This window comes from Carya illinoinensis, chromosome 2, assembly GCF_018687715.1.
Source record: "Carya illinoinensis cultivar Pawnee chromosome 2, C.illinoinensisPawnee_v1, whole genome shotgun sequence".
Taxonomy (NCBI): domain Eukaryota; kingdom Viridiplantae; phylum Streptophyta; class Magnoliopsida; order Fagales; family Juglandaceae; genus Carya; species Carya illinoinensis.
In genome coordinates, this window is record NC_056753.1 from 36,683,742 (window position 1) to 36,707,970 (window position 24,229).

At 35.1% G+C, this 24,229-nt stretch overlaps 4 protein-coding genes across 5 annotated transcripts; 3 read left to right on the forward strand and 1 right to left on the reverse strand.

The window, feature by feature from the left end:
- Positions 1-665: 665 nt before the first annotated feature.
- Positions 666-4,675, reverse strand: LOC122301501 (jasmonate-induced oxygenase 2-like). Its single transcript, XM_043112891.1, has 3 exons — positions 3,725-4,675; positions 3,058-3,388; positions 666-1,299 (listed from the first exon to the last, which is right to left on the reverse strand). Exons 1-3 carry the CDS (start codon positions 4,222-4,224, stop codon positions 1,045-1,047), a joined length of 1,086 nt encoding a protein of 361 aa, XP_042968825.1. The 5' UTR covers positions 4,225-4,675; the 3' UTR covers positions 666-1,044.
- A 9,389-nt stretch (positions 4,676-14,064) lies between these two features.
- Positions 14,065-17,168, forward strand: LOC122301502 (zinc finger CCCH domain-containing protein 29-like). Of its 2 annotated transcripts, none has more exons than XM_043112892.1 (2): positions 14,065-14,223; positions 14,716-17,168. In XM_043112892.1, the coding sequence occupies exon 2, from the start codon at positions 14,725-14,727 to the stop codon at positions 16,780-16,782; it is 2,058 nt and encodes a 685-aa protein (XP_042968826.1). In that variant the 5' UTR covers positions 14,065-14,223; positions 14,716-14,724; the 3' UTR covers positions 16,783-17,168. The 2 variants fall into 2 exon arrangements, with proteins under 2 accessions (XP_042968826.1, XP_042968827.1); XM_043112893.1 differs by having other exon boundaries at positions 14,073-14,223; positions 14,733-17,168.
- Positions 17,169-19,030: 1,862 nt separating this feature from the next.
- LOC122301504 (N-(5'-phosphoribosyl)anthranilate isomerase 1, chloroplastic-like) lies at positions 19,031-21,370 on the forward strand. Its single transcript, XM_043112895.1, has 5 exons — positions 19,031-19,364; positions 19,669-19,731; positions 19,905-20,269; positions 20,350-20,513; positions 20,998-21,370. Exons 1-5 carry the CDS (start codon positions 19,355-19,357, stop codon positions 21,221-21,223), a joined length of 828 nt encoding a protein of 275 aa, XP_042968829.1. The 5' UTR covers positions 19,031-19,354; the 3' UTR covers positions 21,224-21,370.
- A 573-nt stretch (positions 21,371-21,943) lies between these two features.
- On the forward strand, positions 21,944-23,842 carry LOC122301933 (GDSL esterase/lipase At2g40250-like). Its single transcript, XM_043113281.1, has 3 exons — positions 21,944-22,416; positions 22,450-22,744; positions 23,084-23,842. Exons 1-3 carry the CDS (start codon positions 22,100-22,102, stop codon positions 23,249-23,251), a joined length of 780 nt encoding a protein of 259 aa, XP_042969215.1. The 5' UTR covers positions 21,944-22,099; the 3' UTR covers positions 23,252-23,842.
- Positions 23,843-24,229: the final 387 nt, after the last annotated feature.

Sequence of the window (24,229 nt, forward strand, 5' to 3'; positions counted from 1 at the left end):
GTGGCTTGATGACACACTAATTATGCCTAATAACACGATTTTGGAGGTGGATCGAATTTCATTACTGTGACACAATCATATATATATATATATATATATATATATATATATATATTCTCATGACCATCTCATGTTTGAGGTTACATTAATCACAATTTGTAATTAGAAATAAAATTATGGGTCTCTATCTGCAATATTAACTGGGATCATCATGTATTTAATATATATAGGTGATAACGTTATCTCAAATCAGTTCAGTCGTGTATATGTCCAAATTGGACATACATAAATCAATATTCACATTATTTATCCTATCATATGAAATGACCCAGCCTATATATATATATATATATTAATTTATAGATCATAGATCACTTTGGCAATTAAACATCCATCGATCATGAGATCGACTGTTCAAAACTCTTAATTAATAAATTACTTAAAAAAATGTGTTAACTTGATAATGATCACCTATATATATATATATATAATTAAAATTAGACAAGTCCGACGTTCTAGAAAATGCTAATGAATTAAACAACTTTGTAATTAGTACAGGCTTTATCATGACGTGGAGTACTCCAGTACTGGCCCTTCAACCTCATTCTTAACGATCTGAATTACAAGGAATCACATTATAATTTTATTACGTACCCATGACTAATATTTGTACTAGCCTGCATGGTTAACAAGTTGATCAAGTGGGAATTAAAAAGATGCAAGTAATATTATTGATCAGGATCAGTACTTTTGATTCGTGATCATGATAAAACCCAAATATTGGATATCGGAGACCAATCAAATATCCTTCACTTTCTGTATTCCGCTAGCTAGCTAGCTCGTTCGTTCTAATCCACGATGCAGTGTCATCCTTTTTTTCCTTTTTCTTTTTCAAAGGAATATATTATATATATATATATATATACACTAGTACGTGCGTACGTACCTTTACAAGATGCATGTACAATATTTGAATCGATAGTCAGTAGGCCGGGGGATCATCATGAGGGCAGGCTAGCTATTTACAGTGGAAGAAACTGATCATCATGTCATCGATCGAGACTTGAGTGAGTCCACTTGTGATTTGCCACGAGGACCCCTCATTCTTATGAAAAGCCTATATTCATCGAACGTCATGGGTGCGTATAAAGCAGGTTTATCCGGTGCGAGGAGCTCCTTTATTGGCCCTATGGGTATATCACTCTTCGGATTGTAGAAGAAAGCGAGGGAGACCCTCTCTTTGGCTGCATTTACAATCACTCTATGCTCCACGCTTTTGTATATTGCATTGCTTATAACCTAATAATTATCAAGATCAATCAAAACATATATACGTGCGTGCGTACGTACGAGTGATCCAATGAAGACAAAAGAGCTCGCCAATATTCATCATGCATGTGTAACTTTAGTTAAAAACATATAAATATATATATATATATATATATATATATATATTAACAAAGACTTGACACTGTATACATCAATTACATCAATTAATTTGGACATATTCAAGCACCATTATCGGTCCATAATATATAAATATATATATATATATATATATATATATATATATATTTATATATGTTGGCCTTGAAGGGATTATCACCAAGCAAGCTGGGGAAAAAACAAAGAGTGTCTAGCTAGCAAGTGGGTGATGGTCATCGATCACATGATGATGCATCTACTAGGACCCAGATTTCAACATGTTAAAAACATGCCATTACGTCCTTAAACACTAGATATTATTAAAAGTAAAAAAGAAATAGCTAGCTAATTAAGAAATTGTTGGAAGGGATCATCACAAATCTATTATTTTGCAGTACGTACGTCAGCTAATTGGCCGAGTAAATTAATTAAAGAGTCGAGTGAAATGGACACCTGATGAGAAATAATGTTAAATATGTGTGAAAAATTATATACAATTGGCCGGAATAAACGGGATATATAATTATATATATAAGTACATTTCTCTCCCCACGAATGATCAATTGTTCCTCAATACTTTTAATTAATTAAAATAATTCGGATCTTATTTTAAAGTTTCAGTATTCGTTACGTACCCTTCCATAAAATATATATATATATATATATATATATATATATCATCCTTAACTAATCCATTCCATTGGTGTATATGTGTAGATCACACCGTTTTGATGAGAATTTAAAACAATTTTTTTTGTTGTAGAAAGCTTCTTCTCCCAAAAAAATATAAATAATAATAAGAATAGCATGCAGCAATAATATAAGTAGTGGTCGCTAATTCACGTTGGCCCCGAAGGCCAAATTCAATGCACAAAAAAGGTCTATGAAAGCACGCTGGAAATTAATATAGAACGTCGTCCTTGAATTATAAATCATCAAAGATGAGCATTGCAAAATTAAAGAGGCCAGCACAAATTGAAAAAAAAAAAAAAATTACTAAAAAAATGAAAGAGTAGTACTCGATCTAGTTACTAACTTCAATTAATTAACAAGAATTAATAATTTTTATATATAATTAGTTTTATTATATTGTATTTAATAACTTATACACTTCAATTTACAAACATATTATTTAATAACATAATATAATGGAGAGTGCATTAACATATGAAAAATAGATTTATGCAGTTTATTTAGATTTAATTGAATTATTATTAAGATATGTATTCTGTAAGTTTTGCTTATTTAAGTATGTTGTATAGTGTTTGACTTGTTCTATATTTTATTTTGATATTTGGGTTTGGATTTTATGATTATATGTAATTTTAGATGTTTAATTGTAATCACGGTATTCCACAGGAGGGCTGTCAATAAATTAATTAGAGTAATGTTCTCTTTAAAAAAAAAAAAAGAAGAGAAAAGTACTAGCTGGCCTAGTCATGACATGTTTTTAAGTTGCTTTGACCAAAAATTAGTGATGACAGGTTAACAGCCTAGTAGAACATGACGACCATACATACCATATATATGCGAATGGTTCTGGAATTTTAGCCAGACACTGATCTTATACAGATAATATTGGATAAGAAAGAAGCTGGGAATAAAAAGGAAAAAGGAAAAAAGCATAGTCACCTGAATTTGGTCGCCAATATTGACGATAAAAGCGTGGGGAACCGGTTTGACAGTAATCCATTCGTCTTGTCTACGGACTTGAAGGCCAGGAACTTGATGATCTGGAAGGAGCAGCGTCATGCCACCTGGGTCCGAGTGGGATGACAAACCAAGGGTCAGGTCAGGCTGTGGACACTTTGGATAAAAGTTCACCCTTAGACAGGCTCCAATATTCTGGCCGCCGAATGCGTTTTGAAGAACATCCTCTTCCAATCCCAGGTTTATAGACAAAAGTTTCATTAATCTCCCACACAGCTTCACTAGTTCTCTCCCATACTCATCGAGCACTTCCCTAAAGTTGAAAAAACCCATTCATCAAAGTCAATAATGCTAAATTAAAGAAATAAATAAACAGAATATCATTCTTTTATATTAGATATAATATATAGGTTAAAATAATTACTAGCCGGCATATGTATGATATAGGCCGGAACACCATGCTTGACCATTATATAAGTTTAGTAAAAGCGACAATGACCTATAGTAATATGAAACCTATACCATGATAACTAACCCGCAGACTTCGATCGTTAATACTAGCTCTAGCAAAAGAAGTTTATTCTATGAAAAAAAAAGATTAAAAAAAAAAAAAAAAAAAACTTCTGGTGGGATGGTTGAATAACAGTACCTGCAGTCAGCCGGGAGGGCAGGCCATTTGTTGCAATCCTTCAACGATAATGGAAGGTAGTGCAGAAAGTAGTAGTCACTCCAATCAAGAATGGCACCCTTTTCCACCCCAAGTCGGCTACCGTACCCTTCATAAGTTTTCGGTGAGTTAGCATAAACGTGCTTCATCTCCATTGGCAAGTGAAAGAACTCGCGCCAAACCTCTCGGGCACGGTCCAGTAGTTGGGGATTAACTCCATGGTTGAGGATTTGGAAGAACCCCCACTTTCGACAAGCCTCAGATATTTGGCCAAGTATGGTGGCACGAAGATCATCGTCTCCGTCCCAGCCTTGAAGATCGATGATTGGGATATTAACATCGCTAGCATCAGTACTTTGTTTAGCTGCGGTTGGCCTTTCTAGTGGCGGCTTGATGTATCGGTCTGGAATCACTGGTACTTCACTTTCGGACAAGGATTGGACGCGAACTATTGGCTCGGGCCAATCTACCGGGCAATTCATGATGTTTTTAATTAACAATTAGGTTTGGCTTCAGAGGTTTATCCAAGTTAACGAAAATATATATAGAAGTCTCGATCCGTAAAAAATACAAGTTCGGATTATTCCAAGTACTTCACAGAGAGAGAGAGAGAGAGAGAGAGAGAGATCAGAGAGATATATTGATCACTGGGTGCATGTGGGAGGGATAGACGTTTGAGAATTGAGAGTAGTAGTTAAAGGAGCTGGGACAATTAGGTGGAGTACTGGGGGAGATGATATGGAGGTGAAAGAGAAACGTGAGATATAAGGTGGTTTTTCTGAAGCGTGTGGGAGTAGTGGCCGTGCGAGAGCCGAAGGTCGTCTAGATTTTTGTTTGTCCAAACACTACGGTTTTGTATGGATGTATAGATTTTTGTTATTAATTTGCGCGCCTTTGCTGGGGTTCGTTCACACTTCACGGGCCAAACAAATATTCGGGAAAGATGCATGTGTATATATATATATATATAAGTATTTATACAATTCGCTCCGAGATTAGAAGAACTCGTGAATATAACTGATCATGATCATGTCTAATATTGAACACTTGAATATGGATAAGGAAAAATCTAATTGTAAGTATAATTATGTATTAATCTGCATATTAATTTAATATGATTGGTCAAAAAGTAAATTTTATTAAAAATAATGTTAATTTAAATTTTAAATATAAATGAATCAGTATTGATATACAGATTAGTACATAAATTTATTTATATGTAACAAAACTCATATAACAATAATATTAATGGTCCCATTTCGGCGCCGTGAACAACTTGATCATTTACTTAATTTATATATTCTTTCTCATGTCCATATCAAAAATCAAGACAAAGGAAAATAGTACTTTGGCTGTACAAACTTGGCTGCGTATTTACCAAGATCATATTAAAATACGGCACTGCCGACCGCCGGGATATATACATAATGCAGTATATATATAACTGCAAGCTGGGAAAAGTAGTACTACTACTGATCCCTAGTTAAGAAAACAAGACCAATATAATTAACGCGTGTCTAGAAATTAATAATCTAAAATAATTGAGTCACTTAGTTGCCTTAAGTTCTTAATTTAAACAAATAAAAAATCCAACATGTTTTCAACATGTTATTTCATGAAAGAACCAGATCATGATCAGAGAGAGAGAGAACCGAGAGGGTTGTAATTAATCAAATGCCGTGAGGGAGGGGGTGGGGGGTACGTATTTTATAATAAACTAGCTACCTACGACGTCCTCATCTGTAACTACGTATACATAGGGATCGAATGGAAGTCCACACTTAAGATGATGATGATAATTGCAGAAGCAGCAGCAACAATAATAATAACGATGATGGAATTTATGCAGTGATTTTATCTCGATCGCTTCCTCGTGGCGCATCAGAGCGATACGTGCAATTAATATCTTAAAATCGTACGTAATGTACGATAGGATTACTTTAGGACCAAAAACCTGCTCCAACTGAATTTCATTTTAAAGAGTAACGTCTCGATCGACTCTCTCCGACTCGAAACCCTGTGAAACCTGGGACGTTTCTGATCAAACCTGCTTAATTAACCAGCTAGCTGGAAGCGACACATCCTCATTATAAGTACCGCGGGTTCCAGATTGTGAGACTTTGTCGATCTGAGACTGAGAGAGTAGCTACGAAAAGTGCATGGGTAACTCTTACACGTGCAAATTAATTAAGATGGGAATTTTATCGAAGAGGAGTGAGTGCTAGCTACTTGCAACCTATATTTTGAATCTCTTTTAGCTGTGAAATATAGTACTGTTTGTATGTCTATGGATTGACTCACACATTTTATACGTCTCATCATGCATATGGCTGATGACTTTTATCGTTTCATGAAATCCAATTTTAAAGATTAACTTGATGATATTGAAAAGTACTTAATTCTTTCCAAGTTTCAGGCTAGATACATACTAAATTAGGGTTAATTCAATGCATCTCATACTATTCTCAACGCTATATCCATAATACATTCTATTCTAACTACTGCAAAATAGCTGAAGAATGTAAATGCTGCAAGCTGCTTGATCATTGGCTAGATTTTCAGAGTCTAATTATACATCATCTCCATGAGTTTTTTACCCATGTGAGTTTTCAATTGTCTAATTAACGATTGAGTACTAGTGGGATATAAAACGGCCCCTCCCGTCTGTACGTGTTTATTTTATGAGGCATGCACTTTGTACACTGTTTTCTTTTTCGCCAACTGTTTCTTCCGCACGATGATTTTTAGGGTTTATCAAACATTAATTGACCTAAGGGAGATAAGGGCTTAGAGAGAGAAAATCATCAAGCATCTCCCTTTTCACTCTTGATCAACGAGACGCCATTTACATCAAGTACTACTGTACTAGTGCATAATCGCTAGCTTATTCCTGCATGATATCTGCATGCATCATGATATCTATATATATATATGGGTGTTTGAAATCCCAACAAGAATTCAAACAGTACGATCGAGCTCCACCGAGTGATCATCAGTCTTTTGTTCTTTAACTAGTCACGGAAAGGGATCAATGAACAAAACTAGGTATTTTAAACAAAAAATAAAAATCCGATTTAATGTTCCAACGAAAATAATTTACTTGAAAACAATGTTTTGAAAATCGTTCCGTTCCGGCCGGAATGGCCGGAATTTTTCGTGCCGGCACAGTGACCGGAATGGAATATGTATCTATTCCGTTTCGGGTCAAATTCCGGCCGTTCCGGTCAATTCCGGCCGGAATAGTAATTCCGGTCAGAAATTTAAAAAAAAAAAAAAAAAAAAAAGCTCTCTTGTAAATAAGTTGAAAAATAATAAATAAAATTGTACTTTTAGAATTCAAATACCCCTTTCCGTGTACTAGAAGTATTGTTATTTTTAATAATCTGTCTATTTTTTAATTGTTTTCCTTTATTTTTATGTCTTAACTCAAGTTTGTGATTTTTTTCAATATATATTCATTTTATAAATCTTTAATTCTTCTATATATATACACATATACATATCACACACTTACATATATATGTATTTATTTTATTAATTATTAGTTTATATATACATATAAATATTTATATATAATATATAATTAATCTCAAAACGGTACACCGAAATGTACCGGTACCAAAATATTCTGTTCCAATGCCTCAACCGGAATGGTTTCTAGAACGGATTTCAAAACTTTGCTTGAAAAGAACAAAAGAATTAAAGCAAAATAGGCCAGCTTATATATATAATCTATAAATTTGTTGAGAGAAATCACGGAAAATCAATCTGTTTAATTAGGTTAAGATAAATAAAAAGTAATGTTAAATATAAATTAATTAAAGCGTATAAATTTAATACAAATTTTAAGTGCGTGGTATTTTCTTTTAAGAAAATCACTCGTACATAATGTAAACGTACATGTTAAAGTTATGTTTAGATAATAAAGTAGTATAGATATTTTGTAAATAGTAATAAAAAATAATAATAAATATTAAATAATTATGAATAATAATAAAAAGTAAGTTAAAAATATGTAAAAAATAATTATAAGATAATAAATAATAGTTCATCCAAAAGAAACCTACTTTACAGATTAACAGAATGAATGCATGTTAAGTCCGGTTGATAGGCGCCACAATTAATTAATTAATAATATGCAATTTAAAAGGTTTGAAATCAAACCCACTTGACTTAAGTTCCCGAATTGGTACGTAATCATCACATCAAAGAAACATATAACCCACGTTTTTGGTCCTGTAAGAAATGTGTAAAACCTGAGTACAATTAATTCTACGTACGACGTGCAAAAAAGTCATTCAAACAAATAATGTATATATAAGGTCGTTGTTTCTCGTAAATGTGGATGCCGAGGGGCCGGGTAAAGGTGATTTGATAGCTAGCTTATTCAATAATTTCAGAAAATTATAATTTTTCAACCAAAAAATTCTAGATCCATCATTAATTTAATTATTTAGTATTTAATTAGATCATGTCAATTATAAATTAACGTACGTCCTAGACGTACCACAATGAAAAGAGTTACTGTTTATAATATATTATACATAAACACTGTATAATTGATCATATTAATTTTCTCCAACGTCCTGATCGAGTTTTATTGGGTACTTATAACTATTTCAAAAAAGAATTAGAGAACGAAGAAAAAAGGATAAAAATCTTTTGTTTTATTAACTCAAAATTAAGAGTACTCTAATATTATTATTATTATTATATGTTTTAACCAAAAAAATTAGGATATTGTCATGACCGGTTACCAACTCACTTGATAATCATGTGAGTTGGTTACCGGCCGATGGATCAGATCATATGCCGTTTCTATCAGCTTTATTTATTTGGAACGGATATCTATTAATGGCCGGCGGGACCCCAAAATAAAGGACATGAATGCAAGATACTCCGTACCCATAGCCATCGAAAAAAGTGGATTAAAAGAAAAAGTTTGAAGCTTATAACTCAACCACAAATTAAAGTCCTACGTGATCCATCTATGTATGTTTAGTTCGCTAACTCATCAACATCATCGGTCATCGATCATCATCTCCATGGGTCCGACTTCATTCATATTAATCAATCAATCAAACTAGAACTATATAATATATATATATATATATATATATATCAATAGGGCTATTTTATAACTAGTTTTACTGTCCGTACGTCAATATATATATATATGATAATAAATTAATAATGCCATGTGAATATTAGAATTTACACATACAATTATTCTCCATTTAAACAAAATTAATGTAAAACTAATTATGTTATATACATGTTTGAATATTACTCGTAAAGGAAAAGTCTGTATTGAAAAAACAGTGGAGAACGTGAACATGGAATATGCTATATATCCTTGCATTTTGATAAATGATAAGAATATATATGGTATGTAAGAATATCTCGCATTATTTAAAATTGATCTGAAATATTTCTTATTTTATATAATATTCTGAAAAGATTCCAATGATATTAATGATTAGTCATTTTAAAATATTTGGATCATCATATAGCTAGCTAGCTTGGTGCTTGATTTATCTAATTATAAATGATAATATCAAAGTGTGCCATGCACCTACCGGGAGGAGATTGTAATACCCCATTAGGACGGTTGGAAATATAAGAGGGGATTGAGATTGTGACACGTACCCATGTATTCTGTTGGCCCTAAAAATATGATCAGCTAATATGGTTAATTACTTAATTTGTGATATATATTGGTGAGTGCCGAGTGGAGCTTAACGCATGTGATGAAGTGGCGGGTGGGGATTATAATTATATATATATATATATATATATATATATATAGGTGTTGACAATGTCGATATTGCATGCCTAGGTCGTAATCTTCTACATCATGATTCTACTGCTTGCACGTGAATTAAGTATAATCTGCATACAAAGCCAACATCAACGGTGATATGCATGCATACATATAATGGAACTCATTGAGTTCCACCTTAAGCTTTATGACAAAGTTAGGCACGTACCGTTCATGTGTAGGTGTACAATACTTTGCAAAATTATATATATATATATTAAAGCGGATGATCCAGACCTTCACATAATTTGTTTACGTCTATAAAATATAAATATAAATCCCCACATGAGAAATTTTTTTTTTTGATTAAAATTAGTAACCAACTGCCATTAACTACCTTTTCAATTTGAGTGAATGATCTGTTGCCACCTCAGCAGATTTTAATGTATTACAAAATTCATAAAGCTACACTGGATCGAGCGAGGTGTTCCAATAGCTTATATTGTCTTAATAGTATTCCAGCCACACACATATAAGTAATGTTATATATAGTCATTTTTATATATTTTTTATACATTCTACTGATATAATTGACTGAATTAATTTTTTTTAATACATAACTAATCATAGTACTAGAGTGCACAAAAAAATTTACAAAAATAACTACACATAACATTTTTACACACATATATATATATATATATATATATACACACACTATGATGACATGCCAATCCGCATCCCGTTGGCCCACGTGTTATACTTTCAATAATTTTCAATGGCTAATTGCAGGATTGCTCAAATTTCAATAACTATTATATAGTGTCAACATCACAATGTCGTACTCAGTATAATATCATCACGTGCATAATTTGAGTGAAGCGATAAAGATTATTTGTTCCTTTCTCTTTCTTTCTTTGATTTTTTTTTTTTTTTTCCAAACCTGTTCTTTCTTTTGAGAGGAAGCAGGAAACTAGATTCTTGCAAGATGGAGCTTTAACTACCATGAACCTCATTTGGGCATAATCTTTTTGGGATAACCTTTTGTTTTTGAATGAATTAATGTCATCTTTTTGTCACTTCATCTCCCAATTTGATCTAATTTACATCGCAAGGACTAGTAGCTTCCTGTCTGTTGGAGTTTGATTGGTAGATCTTGACTGGTTCTGCCTATTAATCTTGCAGGTTAAATGTATCTATCAAATCATATGTCATGCTTTGATGCATTTATATCTCCTAGTTCATGATGATGTCTAGCGCCACAGATATTAAAGTAAAAATAATTAATATATGTTGTCCTGGTCTGGAATCCACATGCATGATCACCATTATAAATTACTCTCATATATACCATCATTTAAGTCTTTTCTTCTTCTTCTTCTTTTCAAAAGGGGGACGTACGGCACCCCTAGATTTTATTCAAACCCTAATATGGCTAAAAACTTAATGCCAAAGCTTCATTTCTAGCTATGACTAGTATATATCATTCATTGGATAAGTTGAGCTAGTGGCCTATACAAATAGTTATAGCATGTAGGAGTGTATACCTTGTTTGGTTGCTTGGAAACATACATACATACATACATACATATATATATATACACACACTTCAAATAGGATAATAACAACATCTGCAAGTGCTAAGAAATTCTTCTTTTTCATGTTTTCTTTCTTTAATAGAGTGATCTGTAAAACAGTTTGGCTTACAACAAGCGTACAAAAACGTCACATTTATAAACATTATTATAAAAGAAGGGCGAGGCCGGGGGAGTAAAGAAAAACACCAGCTCTGACTTATATCTGCGTTTCACACCTGGTTGTTGGGACCATTAATTAATTCCAATTGGTGCATATATGCATGCATGTACCAATTATATATATAATGATCATGAGTTTAATTATAACTCTCCCAAATAATTCACTAATTTTTCTATCGTATTGAGGGGGGGAAAGGCCGAAAGCTAATTTATACGTGAGCGTAGCTAGTGGGCCTGATGTTGAAGGAGGCACTGTTGCTTGCATTGTGCTGCACTTGAGCTCCATGATGGTGACACAACAACTTCTTTGGCTGACTAAAGACATGAAACTTCTTTCCCGTTTAGGTTTAGCTGTCGACAACATTTGAAGTTCGAACACTCAACATTGAGAACGAAATAAGCACATGTTTTCGGCACAAAAGTTAAAAGGGTTGGAATTTGGAGAGAGTTTTTCATTGAATAATTCAAATGAAAGGGAATCAACGTATCAAACTCAGAAGACGTGCGTGCTAGCTTCTGATTTATGCATGAGCTAGCGGTACAGATAATTATTTGAACCTTTACTCACGGCAATGTTTTACTGAATGCATGGTTGAAAATTCCCCGCACTTCGCGTAGTAAACGCCACTAATCAAGAGATATTATTAATTTTATTATAAAATATAGGCGTTTTCATTATAGTATCAACTGTAAGACGTGGTATTCGTAATCAGTTTTGTGTTCTGTACCTCAAAGTGAATACCAGACGCATGAGTACTACTCGAAAACAATTTTAAATATTGCTTCCAACAGGAAATGAAGGAAGAACGTCTTCTAGAACACGGCCCCAAGAAATTCCAAAGAAAAACCACTTTTTGGGCACGCTGTAATTGATAATGAAAAATGATATATGCCGTCGTAAAGCACACAAGTATCGTGTGCTTATTTTAAAAAAATTAAAAAAATATAAAATTTATAAAAAATATTAATTTTTTAATAATAAATCTAATTCTTTTAAAAAAAATTAAGCATTATACAATTCATAATTGTATCTAATGGTACAATCTTTTTAATTTATAGTATTAATGTGATTTTCAGGAGAAAGATTAGGTGAAAGAACATGAATCTTTTTTCCTCAAAATAGAAAAATCAATCCATCCCCCACAATGATAACGGGCTCAATAGAGGGGAATAAATAGTGGACAAGGGCCTGACCCAGATGAAAATGCCCTCGGGGTCAAAGTTTTGACTTCAGTTTCCAGCTCTCTAGATTACATATGGCCCTAACTCCAGCGAGATATTAAGGCTCGGCTACAACTAAGGCCAGACAGAAGCAGGGCCTTCAGCTATAACTTGGCCCAGAGCCACAACAAGCCCAATGCTGGCCACATAATAGGCCGTGGATAGCGTTGTAAATGGACGACGGTATGGACCACACAATCCGCGGCAGATGGTCTAGGACTCTGACACAACTAGATCTGTCCATAATTGAGTGAATTGTGACTTGCTCAGATGGAGAAACCAAAAAAAGTTGACAAAATTAAATTTGAAGAAAGCAGTCGAGAGGAAGGGAACTTCCGTTTCTTTATCTAAAATATTTCATTTTATTGTTATAATTTTTATATAAAATATAATAAATAATTTTTTTTAATTTTAAAATAAAATTAATATTAAAAAAAGTATATTATAATAATATTTTATTTAATTTTTAAAAAAAATATTTTATCTTATTTCATTTTATCTATGTAATCAAAAGGAACTATTTCTATTTAATTAATATATAATTTTTTATTTTTATCAGTTTATTTAAACACATGTATTCAAGCATTAAGATAAAAAAAATTAATAAATCCTATATTAATTAGACAAAAATATTTAATGACTTTCATAAAAATTTCTCATTACATAATCTAAAAATCAGTTTGACAGGACCCTCTTGGCTTCTTATAGTTTAATTAGTTGTGACCGTCAAATCATTCCAACTGTATGTCCCTTAAACCAATGTAACTCATGTGCGGCCAACAAATATTAAAGAGTTTTACTACATACAAATATAGTTATGTACTAATCTGTTTATCAATACTATTTTATTCATATTTAAAATTTAAATTAATACTATTTTCAATCAAATCTACTTTTTGATCAATCATTTCATATTAATACACAGATTAATACATAACTATACTTACAATTATATTTTTCTCCCAAAATAATACAGTAGGAGCAGTAGCTCGTGATAAAACCAACAAGGCAACTTTCAAATTCCGTAATGGAAGGGTGAGTCAGCTATTATCCTGTCTTGCTGTCGACGTGTCTCGGACAGCCCAGGCCACCCCAACATACAGAATGTAATGTATACGCGTGAACGGCTGCTTTCCCTTCTCCGGTCACCATAGGGCCACCCCACTTCACCATCTACGTCTGCTCATCTACTCTCGCTCAGAGCGAGTAACAGACACTGTCCCAACCAAACTGTTTCGTTTTCCTCACTCGTTTAACAGGACGTGTATTCAATAACATTTTTGTTTTTTGTTTTATATCATATCTTATATCTATGATTCTATTTATATATGAATGAGAATATATATTGGAGGGTGCATCAATGAATTCGTGTCAAGAGTGTCAACCACGCGTCATGGACAACCCCTCTACGCGGTCAGATTCACTTTGAAGGAGGTTTTGTGAATTTCACTCGCATCTGAATTTCATTTGGGTGTCATTTCCAAGAAATACTAATCACTCTTTTGAATGCTTTGACTTTGACTGAAAATGAAAGCAATGAAGGAGCGAAGAAGAAAAGTCGCACTTTCCTCCCTCCTTCCTGAGTCCGTACCCTTCCTGAAACAAATAAAAAGAGCGACCCCCTCGTCTTTCCTCCCATCTCACGTTACCAATCGAGGACTTCTCGATTTTCTGCTTCTTTAACAAACAAACCCACAATTCTCTTCCTTCGTTTACATCCAGTACATACTAAGTAGTCAAAGGTATGCTGTTTGCTTTTCTTTTTGTTTTTGTTAAAGGAATAAAGTTTTGGTTTTGATGGTTCCAGAAAATTTGTGGGGTTTGAGTTTTTGGACTAAAGCTGTAGCATTTTGATTCTGGGTTGGGTTGTATGTCCCGGTTATCTGGTGCTTGTGCTATAGTTCGAGTTTTTTCCCTTTCTTTAGGGATTTTGAAATTGAGTACTATCTCCTAGCCCTAGTCGCTGGTTGGACTTGGAGCGCGGCTAATTCGTCGAAAACTTCGTTAATCTGCTTTTAATTCTTCTTCTTAGTTTATTTTTTCTTATGGACAGTTTATTCTGTCTGTTTAGTTATAAGTAAGATAGTTGGGGGGAGATTAAAGATTGGAATGGAAATTAATAAATTGTAACACTGTGCCTTCTGTGTTTGTGAATAATTTAGGTTTTTGGTTTAATGGTTTTTTTAAGGAATAAAATGGAGTTCTAAATCGCTTTTTTTATTCAAAATTTGCAGTGTCTGGATATGTGCAGTGGTTCAAACAGTAGACTTTCCTCCTCAAGCTTTGGGATGGAAGGTGAATTTCAGAAACAGAACGATGGGTTTTTCTGCGATTGTTCGGTTTTGCTTGAATTGTCTGCCATGGATGATCTCGAGGCCTTCAGGAGTGAAGTAGAAGAGAAGGGTCTTGACGTCAACGAGGCAAGCTTTTGGTATGGTAGAAGAATTGGGTCGAAGAAGATGGCGTTCGAAAAGAGGACTCCACTTACGATTGCTGCCATGTTTGGTAGCGTTAAGGTTTTGAAGTATATGATTGAGACAGGTAAGGTTGATGTCAATAGGGTATGTGGTTCAGATAGGGTCACGGCACTCCATTGTGCCGTTGCTGGTGGTACCAATTCCTCAGTTGTGATTATTAAGCTCTTGCTTGATGCATGTGCGGATGCTACTTGTGTTAATGCTAATGGAAATAAGCCTGTTGATTTGATTGTCTCGGCGTTAAGGTCACCGTCCAATTCAAATCGGAAGGCAATTGAGTTGCTGCTTAAAGGCGAAGTTTCAATTGGGGAAAGTGATCAAATCACAAACCAAGAGGAAGATCAGCAGAAGATAGCAACGCCTCAGCTCTTGAAAGAAGGAACTGAGAAGAAAGAATACCCTATCGATGTATCATTGCCAGACATAAATAATGGGGTATATGGGACAGATGAGTTTAGGATGTTTACTTTCAAGGTGAAGCCTTGTTCAAGGGCATACTCCCATGACTGGACTGAGTGCCCTTTTGTCCATCCTGGGGAGAATGCTAGGAGAAGGGACCCACGGAAGTACCCCTATAGCTGTGTTCCATGCCCGGAGTTTCGGAAAGGCACATGCCAAAAGGGGGATTCCTGTGAGTATGCACATGGTGTTTTTGAGTCCTGGCTTCATCCTGCCCAATATCGAACCCGGATTTGCAAAGATGAGACTGGGTGTGCGCGTAAAGTCTGCTTCTTTGCTCACAAGGCCGAGGAATTGCGCCCCGTGTATGCTTCCACAGGTTCAGCTATGCCTTCACCTAAATCACATTCAGCTGGTGGGCTGGACATGACGGTAATGAGCCCATTGGCTCTCAGTTCGTCATCTATGCCGATGCCTGCTACTTCAACACCGCCCATGTCTCCTCTGGCAGCTGCATCATCTCCCAAGAGTGGGAGCTTGTGGCAAAACAAACTTAACCTCACTCCACCTGCATTGCAGCTCCCTGGCAGCCGGCTAAAGTCTGCTTTGAGTGCTAGAGATCTAGATTTGGAGATGGAATTGCTTGGGCTAGAAAGTCATGCTAGCCAGCAGCAGCAATTGATTGACGAGATAACCCGTCTCTCATCCCCATCCCTATCCCCATCCTACTGGAATAAGGAATTCAACCGGATTGGAGATTCAAAACCTTCTAACCTTGATGATATTTTTGGGTCTCTTGATTCTTCTATGTTGTCCCAGCTGCAAGGGCTTTCCCTAAAACCCACAACATCCACCCAATTACAATCTCCAAATGGGCTTCAGATGCGCCAGAACATGAACCAACTTCGAGCAAGTTATCCAACCAACCTCTCTTCCTCGCCAGCAAGAAAACCCTCATCCTTTGGGTTTGACTCATCTGCTGCAGTTGCGGCAGCAGTGATGAATTCCAGGTCTGCATCCTTTGCAAAGCGAAGCCAGAGTTTTATTGATCGTGGAGCAGGGACTCATCGAGCTGGCCTTACTGCTGCTGGCAACTCTGCATCAATGATGCCCTCTACTCGTTCAGATTGGAGCTCACCTGATGGTAAATTGGACTGGGGCATTCAAGGAGATGAGTTGAACAAGCTCAAGAAGTCTGCTTCTTTTCGGTTCCGTGACAACAATGTGGCTACAACAACCTTTATGCAATCTGGAGTTAATGAGCCTGATGTCTCTTGGGTTAATTCCTTGGTTAAGGATGTTTCTCATGAGAGCTCGGGGCATTTTGGCACAAAGAAGGCGCAGTATAATCATGGAAATGGGGGTGAGATTCTTCCTCCTTGGCTGGAGCAGCTGTACATAGAGCAGGAGCAGATGGTGGCATAAGCAACTATCTGCCTAATTTACCACTAGATTATATTGACGAAGTTTGATATTCTTTAAATTTTTATTTGTCATTAAGTATGCAATAATTGTATTTAGAAGTAGGAGAGGTGGTCGTAGAGAACAAAGTTTAGGCCAACCAAGGCCTGGAAATTTGTGCAGGAAGAACAAGTTCCTGCGGACATTAGTTCGAATTTGGAGCTAAGGTGGTGATTTTTTAATTTAAGATATTGTTGTAATCTTATTATCCTTTCCTCTTGGGTTTTACTTACTAGTATGGAAACGATATACGAAAGCAGTGGCAAGGAACTAGCTTTTATATCTGGGTAAAACCTGAACATTCCTTGTGCTTTATTTCGTTTATAAATTCATAAGAAGTTCCATGATAATACGAAATTTGTTCTTATTTGTTCTTGTGGTCTCAAGACTTTTTAGTTTCCTCCCGGATGATACGAATGCATTTCTTTAGAGCATTATGCTTCTCTTCCGGTCTCTATGAACCAGAGGAGGGTTTCAATATATTAAAAGCAATACAGCTCTTCGCTTACTGCACTTCCAAGTGCAAACTGTGTTTATGTTAGTAATCAGGAGCCTATAGAGTTGCAAGTTGCTTTTTAGATCCGTAGTTTTTTGGTCGAGTTAGCCAAGCTAATTGCGGATTGATCTTTAGTGGCAACTGATGGCCAAAGTTAGTTTCAAACACAGTCGCATTTGAAGCCAACTATCAGGTCTTCCTCTTTGGACAGCACTTTAGGATTGTTTTGAAATATAAAAGTAGATTTTACACAAAGAAGTTTACAAATTGAATATGACATTTCGGATATATTTTATAATAAATTAAATTTTACTATTTAATAGACCACATTAAATAATGTTAATTTATAAATTTTATTATATAAGATTTTTATACAGAAATATTGTCTTTTAAATATAATTTAGATAATCTTCGTATCTATATCAACTTATCTCATTATTATAACTTTTTAAAATTCTTATTTAAAATAAAATAATTAATTAAAATTTTTCAAATTTTAAAATAAATATAATACTAAAAAAATATATTTTAATAAAATACTCTTAACTTTAATCTTAATTCATATCATTTTATCCGTCAAATAAACGAGTTTCGGCCACCAAGATAACCAAACATTAGTGATAATTAGGTCAAAAGTGCATGAATGTTGTCGAATGGTAAAATCTTGAAAAGCTTAAAGGAAAGTGTGTTGTACAAGTAAAATTGATATTTTTATCTCTGACTCTTTGGCTACCAGAAATTGCATTAGGCAAGCAACTAGAGTTCTTCGTTTACTAAAAGTACCTGCACAGAAACATGCAACAAGACAATAAAGATTACTTGAACGTTGTTTACCACAGAATAACTTTGTCATTTAGGCCAATTTCCGTAAGCCTTTTGACTTATCCCAATATGTTATTGCTATTATTGGGGGTGGTGGGAATGTGGGGCATGATTGTGGAAAAACTGAATGAATATTATTTTGATTGGTGGACAGTTGGAGCGTCCGAGTGCCAGGAAAGGTGCAGCATTATGCGCGTGGGGTCCAACCTTTTAGGCTTCTGTCTTTCTTAAACAGAAAGTGTCTGTGCAAGCGTAAGCTGGGTCTATAATTGAGCCGCCCACGAGGGTTAATTCGCTACCAAATAATAAAAGAGAAATATGTTTGCACTTGAAAAGTAGTTTCTTTCAAGCTTCTCTCCCCCTTCTTACTTGTTCCACTGAGTTTCAAGTTTCAACTCAACAAGTGCGATACCCACCCAACATCTGCTTTAGACAATACATATATAACTTTGCTGAGATGGGGAAAAAGGAGAGATTCTTCATATCTTTGGATTCGATACTTATTATTAAGTCGAATGGGACATAAAAAAAAGGAAGAGAGGAGATTGAATATTTTCTTTTTGTATTGAAATATTAAGGAAATCTTTTATGGGACACCCCTTTCCTATGCTCGATTTAGAATTTTAGTCCACACATTAACAAATAACACATGATTCAATTAAAAAGTACCACGTATCATTTTTTTTTTTTTTTTGGGAAATACTATTTTGATGATTGTGCCATCACGGCCACGGCTGGCTGGGAGGCCCGATCTATAGTGGCCAGATCTTAGCCACCACGTGGGTGGTCAACACTGGCCACAACGCCCACAACGCCGGTCACCTCCTTAGTGGGGAGAATTAAACTGAAGGATGTTAAATTGACAGTGCGTAGTTATTATGGATTTTGGTGAAAAGATATGAAATAATCCAAATGGCATGGGTTAAAACGTCATTTTGATAAGTAAGGATATATGGATAGCTTTGGTACAGGCCGACCTTTGGGTTGGGTCGAGGAAGGACGAAGGAGCCCATAGCCGATACTAGGGCCTGGGGGTCGCTAGATTGAACGGTGTTCTGTTTTCTTTTTCCGGTTACGTTACGCCGTTACGTGGACACGCGATGGGCAATTTGATACATTGAGAAAAAGATCGACGATTTTCGCTCCTTTCATCTTCAACCTGTGACCGGCGTACCAGCATCTACTGAGAACCAAGTTGGGTTTTACCCCCAAAACAATATGCTCACAGGTCTCTCTCTCTCTCTCTCTCTCTGTACTTTGTCGCATTGCACTTAAACTACTCGGTGGATTTCCTGAGAAAGATCGCATTGAAATGTTTTCGTTCGGTCACTTGAATCCCCATGTTTCACTGAAATTTTCAAGAGAGAATTTAGTTTTATTCAAAGCTCTTGCGATATATTATATTTTCCCCAAAGCATTGTTCTTGGCCGAAGGAAGTAATTCACCCTTCAAGCTGTTCTATCATTTTGTTTTTCATGCTCTTAATGGAGGTGGGTGGAATACATTTGATCTAGAGAGTATTATGTTTGCAGGGCTAGCAATTGGAAGCCACTTTCAACCGAAAGTTGTGAACTTCCACCGAAGGCAAATCACTGGTACTCTTTTATTTTCCCGTTTCGGATTCATTTCTCACAATATGATTGAAAATGCACCAGCATCTAACCTCACTCCCACTGTTTGCTTGAATGCTTGTACAAGATGAGTATTTGTTGGTATGGGTGACTTTATGAATGTTGAATCTATGTTTATTTCGCTACTGTACCTGCAGGAATAAAAAGGAGAATACTACACTTTTCAAGAATCAGATCGTCTCCAAAGAGTAAATTTACTTGCAAGTTTGCCCAGTCGGAAAAAGTCTTCTCCAGTCCCGAGGAACATGAAAAGACTCGGCCTTTGGTTAAAATGTGCGGGGTTGCATCAGCTAAAGATGCTGCAATGGTTGCCGAAGCTGGTGCTGATTTTGTTGGGATGATTATTTGGCCCAATTCTAAACGTTCTGTTTCACTTTCGGTTGCCAAGGAGATCTCAAAAGTTGCAAGGGAGTATGGGGCAGAGCCTGTTGGAGTATTTGTGGATGATGATGCAGACACGATATTAAGGGCATCCGATGCGTCAAACCTTGAACTTTTGCAGGTATAAATTTGTCTGACCCACATCACCTTGGATATAGTACAATTAGTTGGCTAGTATGGTAATGATTTGAGGTGACGCAGCTTCATGGAAATGCTTCTCGAGAAGCTTTTCCAGTTATATTGCAAGAGAAACGAGTAATATATGTTCTTCATGCAAATGAAGATGGAAACCTTCTGAACCAAATCTCTGATGAAGAATGCTCTCTAGTTGATTGGATTCTTGTGGATAGTGCAAGGGGTGGCAGGTACAAAATATTCTCTCTTCAGGTGGTTTGATTATTGTGCTTCATTTGTTTGTTTGTGGATTCATAGATTGGCGCCAATTCTCATATGGAGGCATATATAGGTGTAGACATTGAATCACCTCATACAGTTTATTCTAGTTTATAAATCACGTCTTTTTGAGACCGTTCTGTTACCGACTAACAGATATACATGTTTTGAGATCTGGCTGCTTTGATGCTTAAAGTTGGGACAGTCAGAGTTCACTTAATACAAAACAAAAAAATTGTCCCGGGTGTATAACCATAAATGTACTTGTTAAATTGAATACGTAAATCACCTACAGGCCAAAGAGATTCCTTGTACGCTGTTCTGACCCTCTACTTGCTTAGCATGTCAACTTTTCAGCAAGTTAAAATAGGCAAATGTCATTTTATGTCTATATTTCTGTGCAAGAATATAATATAAACCCTTTCTGGTTTGCTTGATTGTGACAAATGTCTGAAGCGGTAAAGGTTTCAATTGGGCTCAGTTCAAGCTACCAATGATTAGAAGTAAACACGGGTGGCTCTTGGCTGGTGGGATCAACCCTGAGAATGTCTGCGAGGCTCTTTATACTCTCCAACCTCGAGGGATTGATGTAAGTAGTGGCATTTGTGCTTCAGATGGCATTCAGAAAGACCAATCGCGGATATCTTCCTTTATGAATGCCGTAAATTCTGTACACTATTGATTCATAATCACAAAATTATCCAGGATTTGAATTGCGGAGATGATGTCGAAGTGGCATGAATCTGTCGTTAATTTTATGTTTGAATAATTAAATTTATCTATTTTAAGGGTATAATAATATATTCTGGACCTAATTTAACGTAGCCAATTCCCACCTCTTTTTGAATAAAATTAGTTTTCGATCCTTTGGATTTGCGAATATAGCAATAAAATGGTATATGGGGATTGAAGAATTTCATACTTTTTGCAACATTTTTTTTTTTTGTTAAGTATGCTTTAATTATCCGGGAAAAAGTCTAATTAATTGAGTTTTACAAGGTTTGAAATTCTTGAGATATTATCTTATTCTCATCCAATATATTAAGTTGCAGGAGATCATACCATCAGTCCTAATTGAAAACGAAGTTGTTTTACCGAACTTGTGAGGTTAACCAAACAAATGAAATTAATTAAGCATATCATCATAATAGTTATTCAGATTATTTCAAGATTGAAGAATCTCATACGATTTAGTATTCGACATCACCTAAAACTCAAGATTGAATTTCACTAGGTTTGAACTTCTTTACCTAATTGTGAGGATCCAATATATTAAGGGGTAAGAAATCATTAATCCAAATTCGCTTACTAATGGGAATCGTCTTTTATCCGTTTTGGAATAGGACTCTGTGTTCAAGAGGTATGCTTAGAAGAGGTACCGTATCGTTGGCTCTATTGCTCAACAAGCTATCTCGGTATGTGCACTAATCCAAAATAGTTTTTAATTCAAACTCGATCACTGAAAATCAATGTATAATAGGCAACAGATTAGTGTATTATAAATACATCCGTTTGTTTTCTTTTTTTCATCACTTATTCAATCTACTAAATTTTGATCATGGTATTATTGCCAAGAATCACCATGGCGCTTAGGAACACCATCTTCTTTACATTCTTCTTGATTGCTTCCTTAATTGCTCTGCTTACTCCATTCACGACATCTCAAAATGCTAATGTTTCAGCGATCTTTATCTTTGGGGATTCAACCATTGATCCAAGTAATAACAATCACATAAACACGTTATTTCATAGTGACCACCCGCCTTATGGCATAGACTTCCCTGGCCGAGTCCCAACTAGAAAGTTTTGCGATGGAAAATTAGTGACAGATTTTTTGATTTCTTCCTTGGGCATCAAGGAACTCTTGCCGGCTTAGTTGGATGATTCAGTGACCAACACCGACTTGCTTTTTGGCATTAGTTTTGTATCGGTCGGTTCAAGTTTGGACCTGCAGACGATAATTATAACACAAGCTTTGGACCTTCCAACTCACTTGAATAAATTTTACGAAGCATTACAAAGAATGGAGGGTGTTGTTGGACAAGAGGAGGTTCGCAGGATTGTTAAAAATGCTTTGTTTTTAATCAGTTTTGGAAGCAATGATATGTTGTTCAACTATTACGACATACCTACGAGGGCACTTGACTGTTCACTTCCAGGTTACCACCAAATGCAACTCCAAACCATGTACGGTTTTATTGAGGTACGTACGTCGTTCTAAACTATTATAATTTTAATTTTAAGGTAATGTGTTTTTCTAAAGAGTACTTCTACACTCACCGAAAGCCACCCGAAAAAAGCTCCCAAACAATGCATTTCATTTTTTTTTTCTTTTTATTTTTTTATAAATGTTTTAATCATCATAAACATTTAAAAAAAAATCTCAATATTATTTAAAAATATTTTCTTAATCACTAAGTCAAAAAAAAAAAAGTGAAATCGGGACACTTTCAGTAGAAATAGTGTTTCTTTTTTCTAAAATGGTGGTTCGATATTAAAATAAAAATAAATATATATTTTAAAAGGTGTATTATGCATGCAGAATCTTTATAAATTAGGAGCACGGAGGATTGCAGTGGCTGGTCTTCCACCAATTGGCTGCGTACCTGCCCAAGTGACAATAGGCAGCATCCTACCAATTAGCACAAACTTTATCCAACGTTCATGTGTCGACAATCAGAACATGGACGTTGGACTCTCAAGCTTATAATCAACAGCTAAAGGCTCTTACCTCAAGTTGGCAATCTAAACTCCAAAGTTCCAGGATCGTATATGCCGATATTTACAGTCCCATTATGGACATGATCCAGAACCCAAATAATAATGGTATTCTTTCAAGTTTTTTTTTTTTTTTTTTTCGTTTTTCAAAAATTAGCATATGTCTATTTGCGTAACATAACGACTGATCTTGGGTTTAATTAATTTTCTGTGTTTTTGTGAGGGTTTCGATGTGACACTTGAAGCATGCTGTGGGACAGGGCTTGCGGAGGCGGGTCCATTATGCCAAGATGCATCTAAATATATTTTCTTTGATTCAGTACATCTTACAGAAGCAGCATATCGGGCTATTGCCGATATAACCAGAAATAATTTGTTTCCGCGTGTTGCTGGTAATTAGGAACAATTAATTGAACAATGCTAGCTAGTAATATATGTAATTTAATTAGTTATTGATGTTATTAGTGTTGTTTAGGACCTAAGAGTTTATACGTACGTTTTATTAGTCTTGATGTTTAGGAACCACAGTACGTACGTACGTACGTAGTAATTATCTATTTAGTATGTGAAATAAGGCCATAGTGTATAGAATTAGGGAGTGATTTTGAACTCAATTGAATAATTATCGAATTGTTGGTTTTGAAATTTTTCATTATCAAGTTTTCGTCCTTTAAATATCAAAGTTTATTGAAAAAGTGGATGCTAATTTACTTAGCGAGTAGTGGGTAAAACAGAAAATTAGCCTGATCCATCACAGAATAACCAAAAGATTTTAATGGACGCTCTTTTATTTCTCAATATTACTTGAAACCAAAACCCAAACCTGAAAGAATCGGTACTGATTCCTGGTAGCTATATAGGTATCAGTACTCATACTTGAACAATGGTAGAAGCTGCGAATTTTGAGTTTAGTCCATGGCATCTCGTGCCCAGCTCTAACCAGGACAACATATATAAAGCCATCTACAAA

Coding starts and splice junctions, on each gene's coding strand:
- LOC122301501 (XM_043112891.1), bottom strand. CDS start 4,224: ATGAATTGCCCGGTAGATTGGCCCGAGCCAATAGTTCGCGTCCAATCC. Junction 3,389..3,724: donor GCCCTCCCGGCTGACTGCAG/GTACTGTTATTC, acceptor TTTCAACTTTAG/GGAAGTGCTCGATGAGTATG. Junction 1,300..3,057: donor ATATTGGCGACCAAATTCAG/GTGACTATGCTT, acceptor GATAATTATTAG/GTTATAAGCAATGCAATATA.
- LOC122301502 (XM_043112892.1), top strand. CDS start 14,725: ATGTGCAGTGGTTCAAACAGTAGACTTTCCTCCTCAAGCTTTGGGATG.
- LOC122301504 (XM_043112895.1), top strand. Junction 19,732..19,904: donor CCACCGAAGGCAAATCACTG/GTACTCTTTTAT, acceptor CTGTACCTGCAG/GAATAAAAAGGAGAATACTA. Junction 20,270..20,349: donor CAAACCTTGAACTTTTGCAG/GTATAAATTTGT, acceptor GAGGTGACGCAG/CTTCATGGAAATGCTTCTCG.
- LOC122301933 (XM_043113281.1), top strand. CDS start 22,100: ATGGTATTATTGCCAAGAATCACCATGGCGCTTAGGAACACCATCTTC. Junction 22,417..22,449: donor AAGGAACTCTTGCCGGCTTA/GTTGGATGATTC, acceptor CACCGACTTGCT/TTTTGGCATTAGTTTTGTAT. Junction 22,745..23,083: donor CCATGTACGGTTTTATTGAG/GTACGTACGTCG, acceptor TTATGCATGCAG/AATCTTTATAAATTAGGAGC.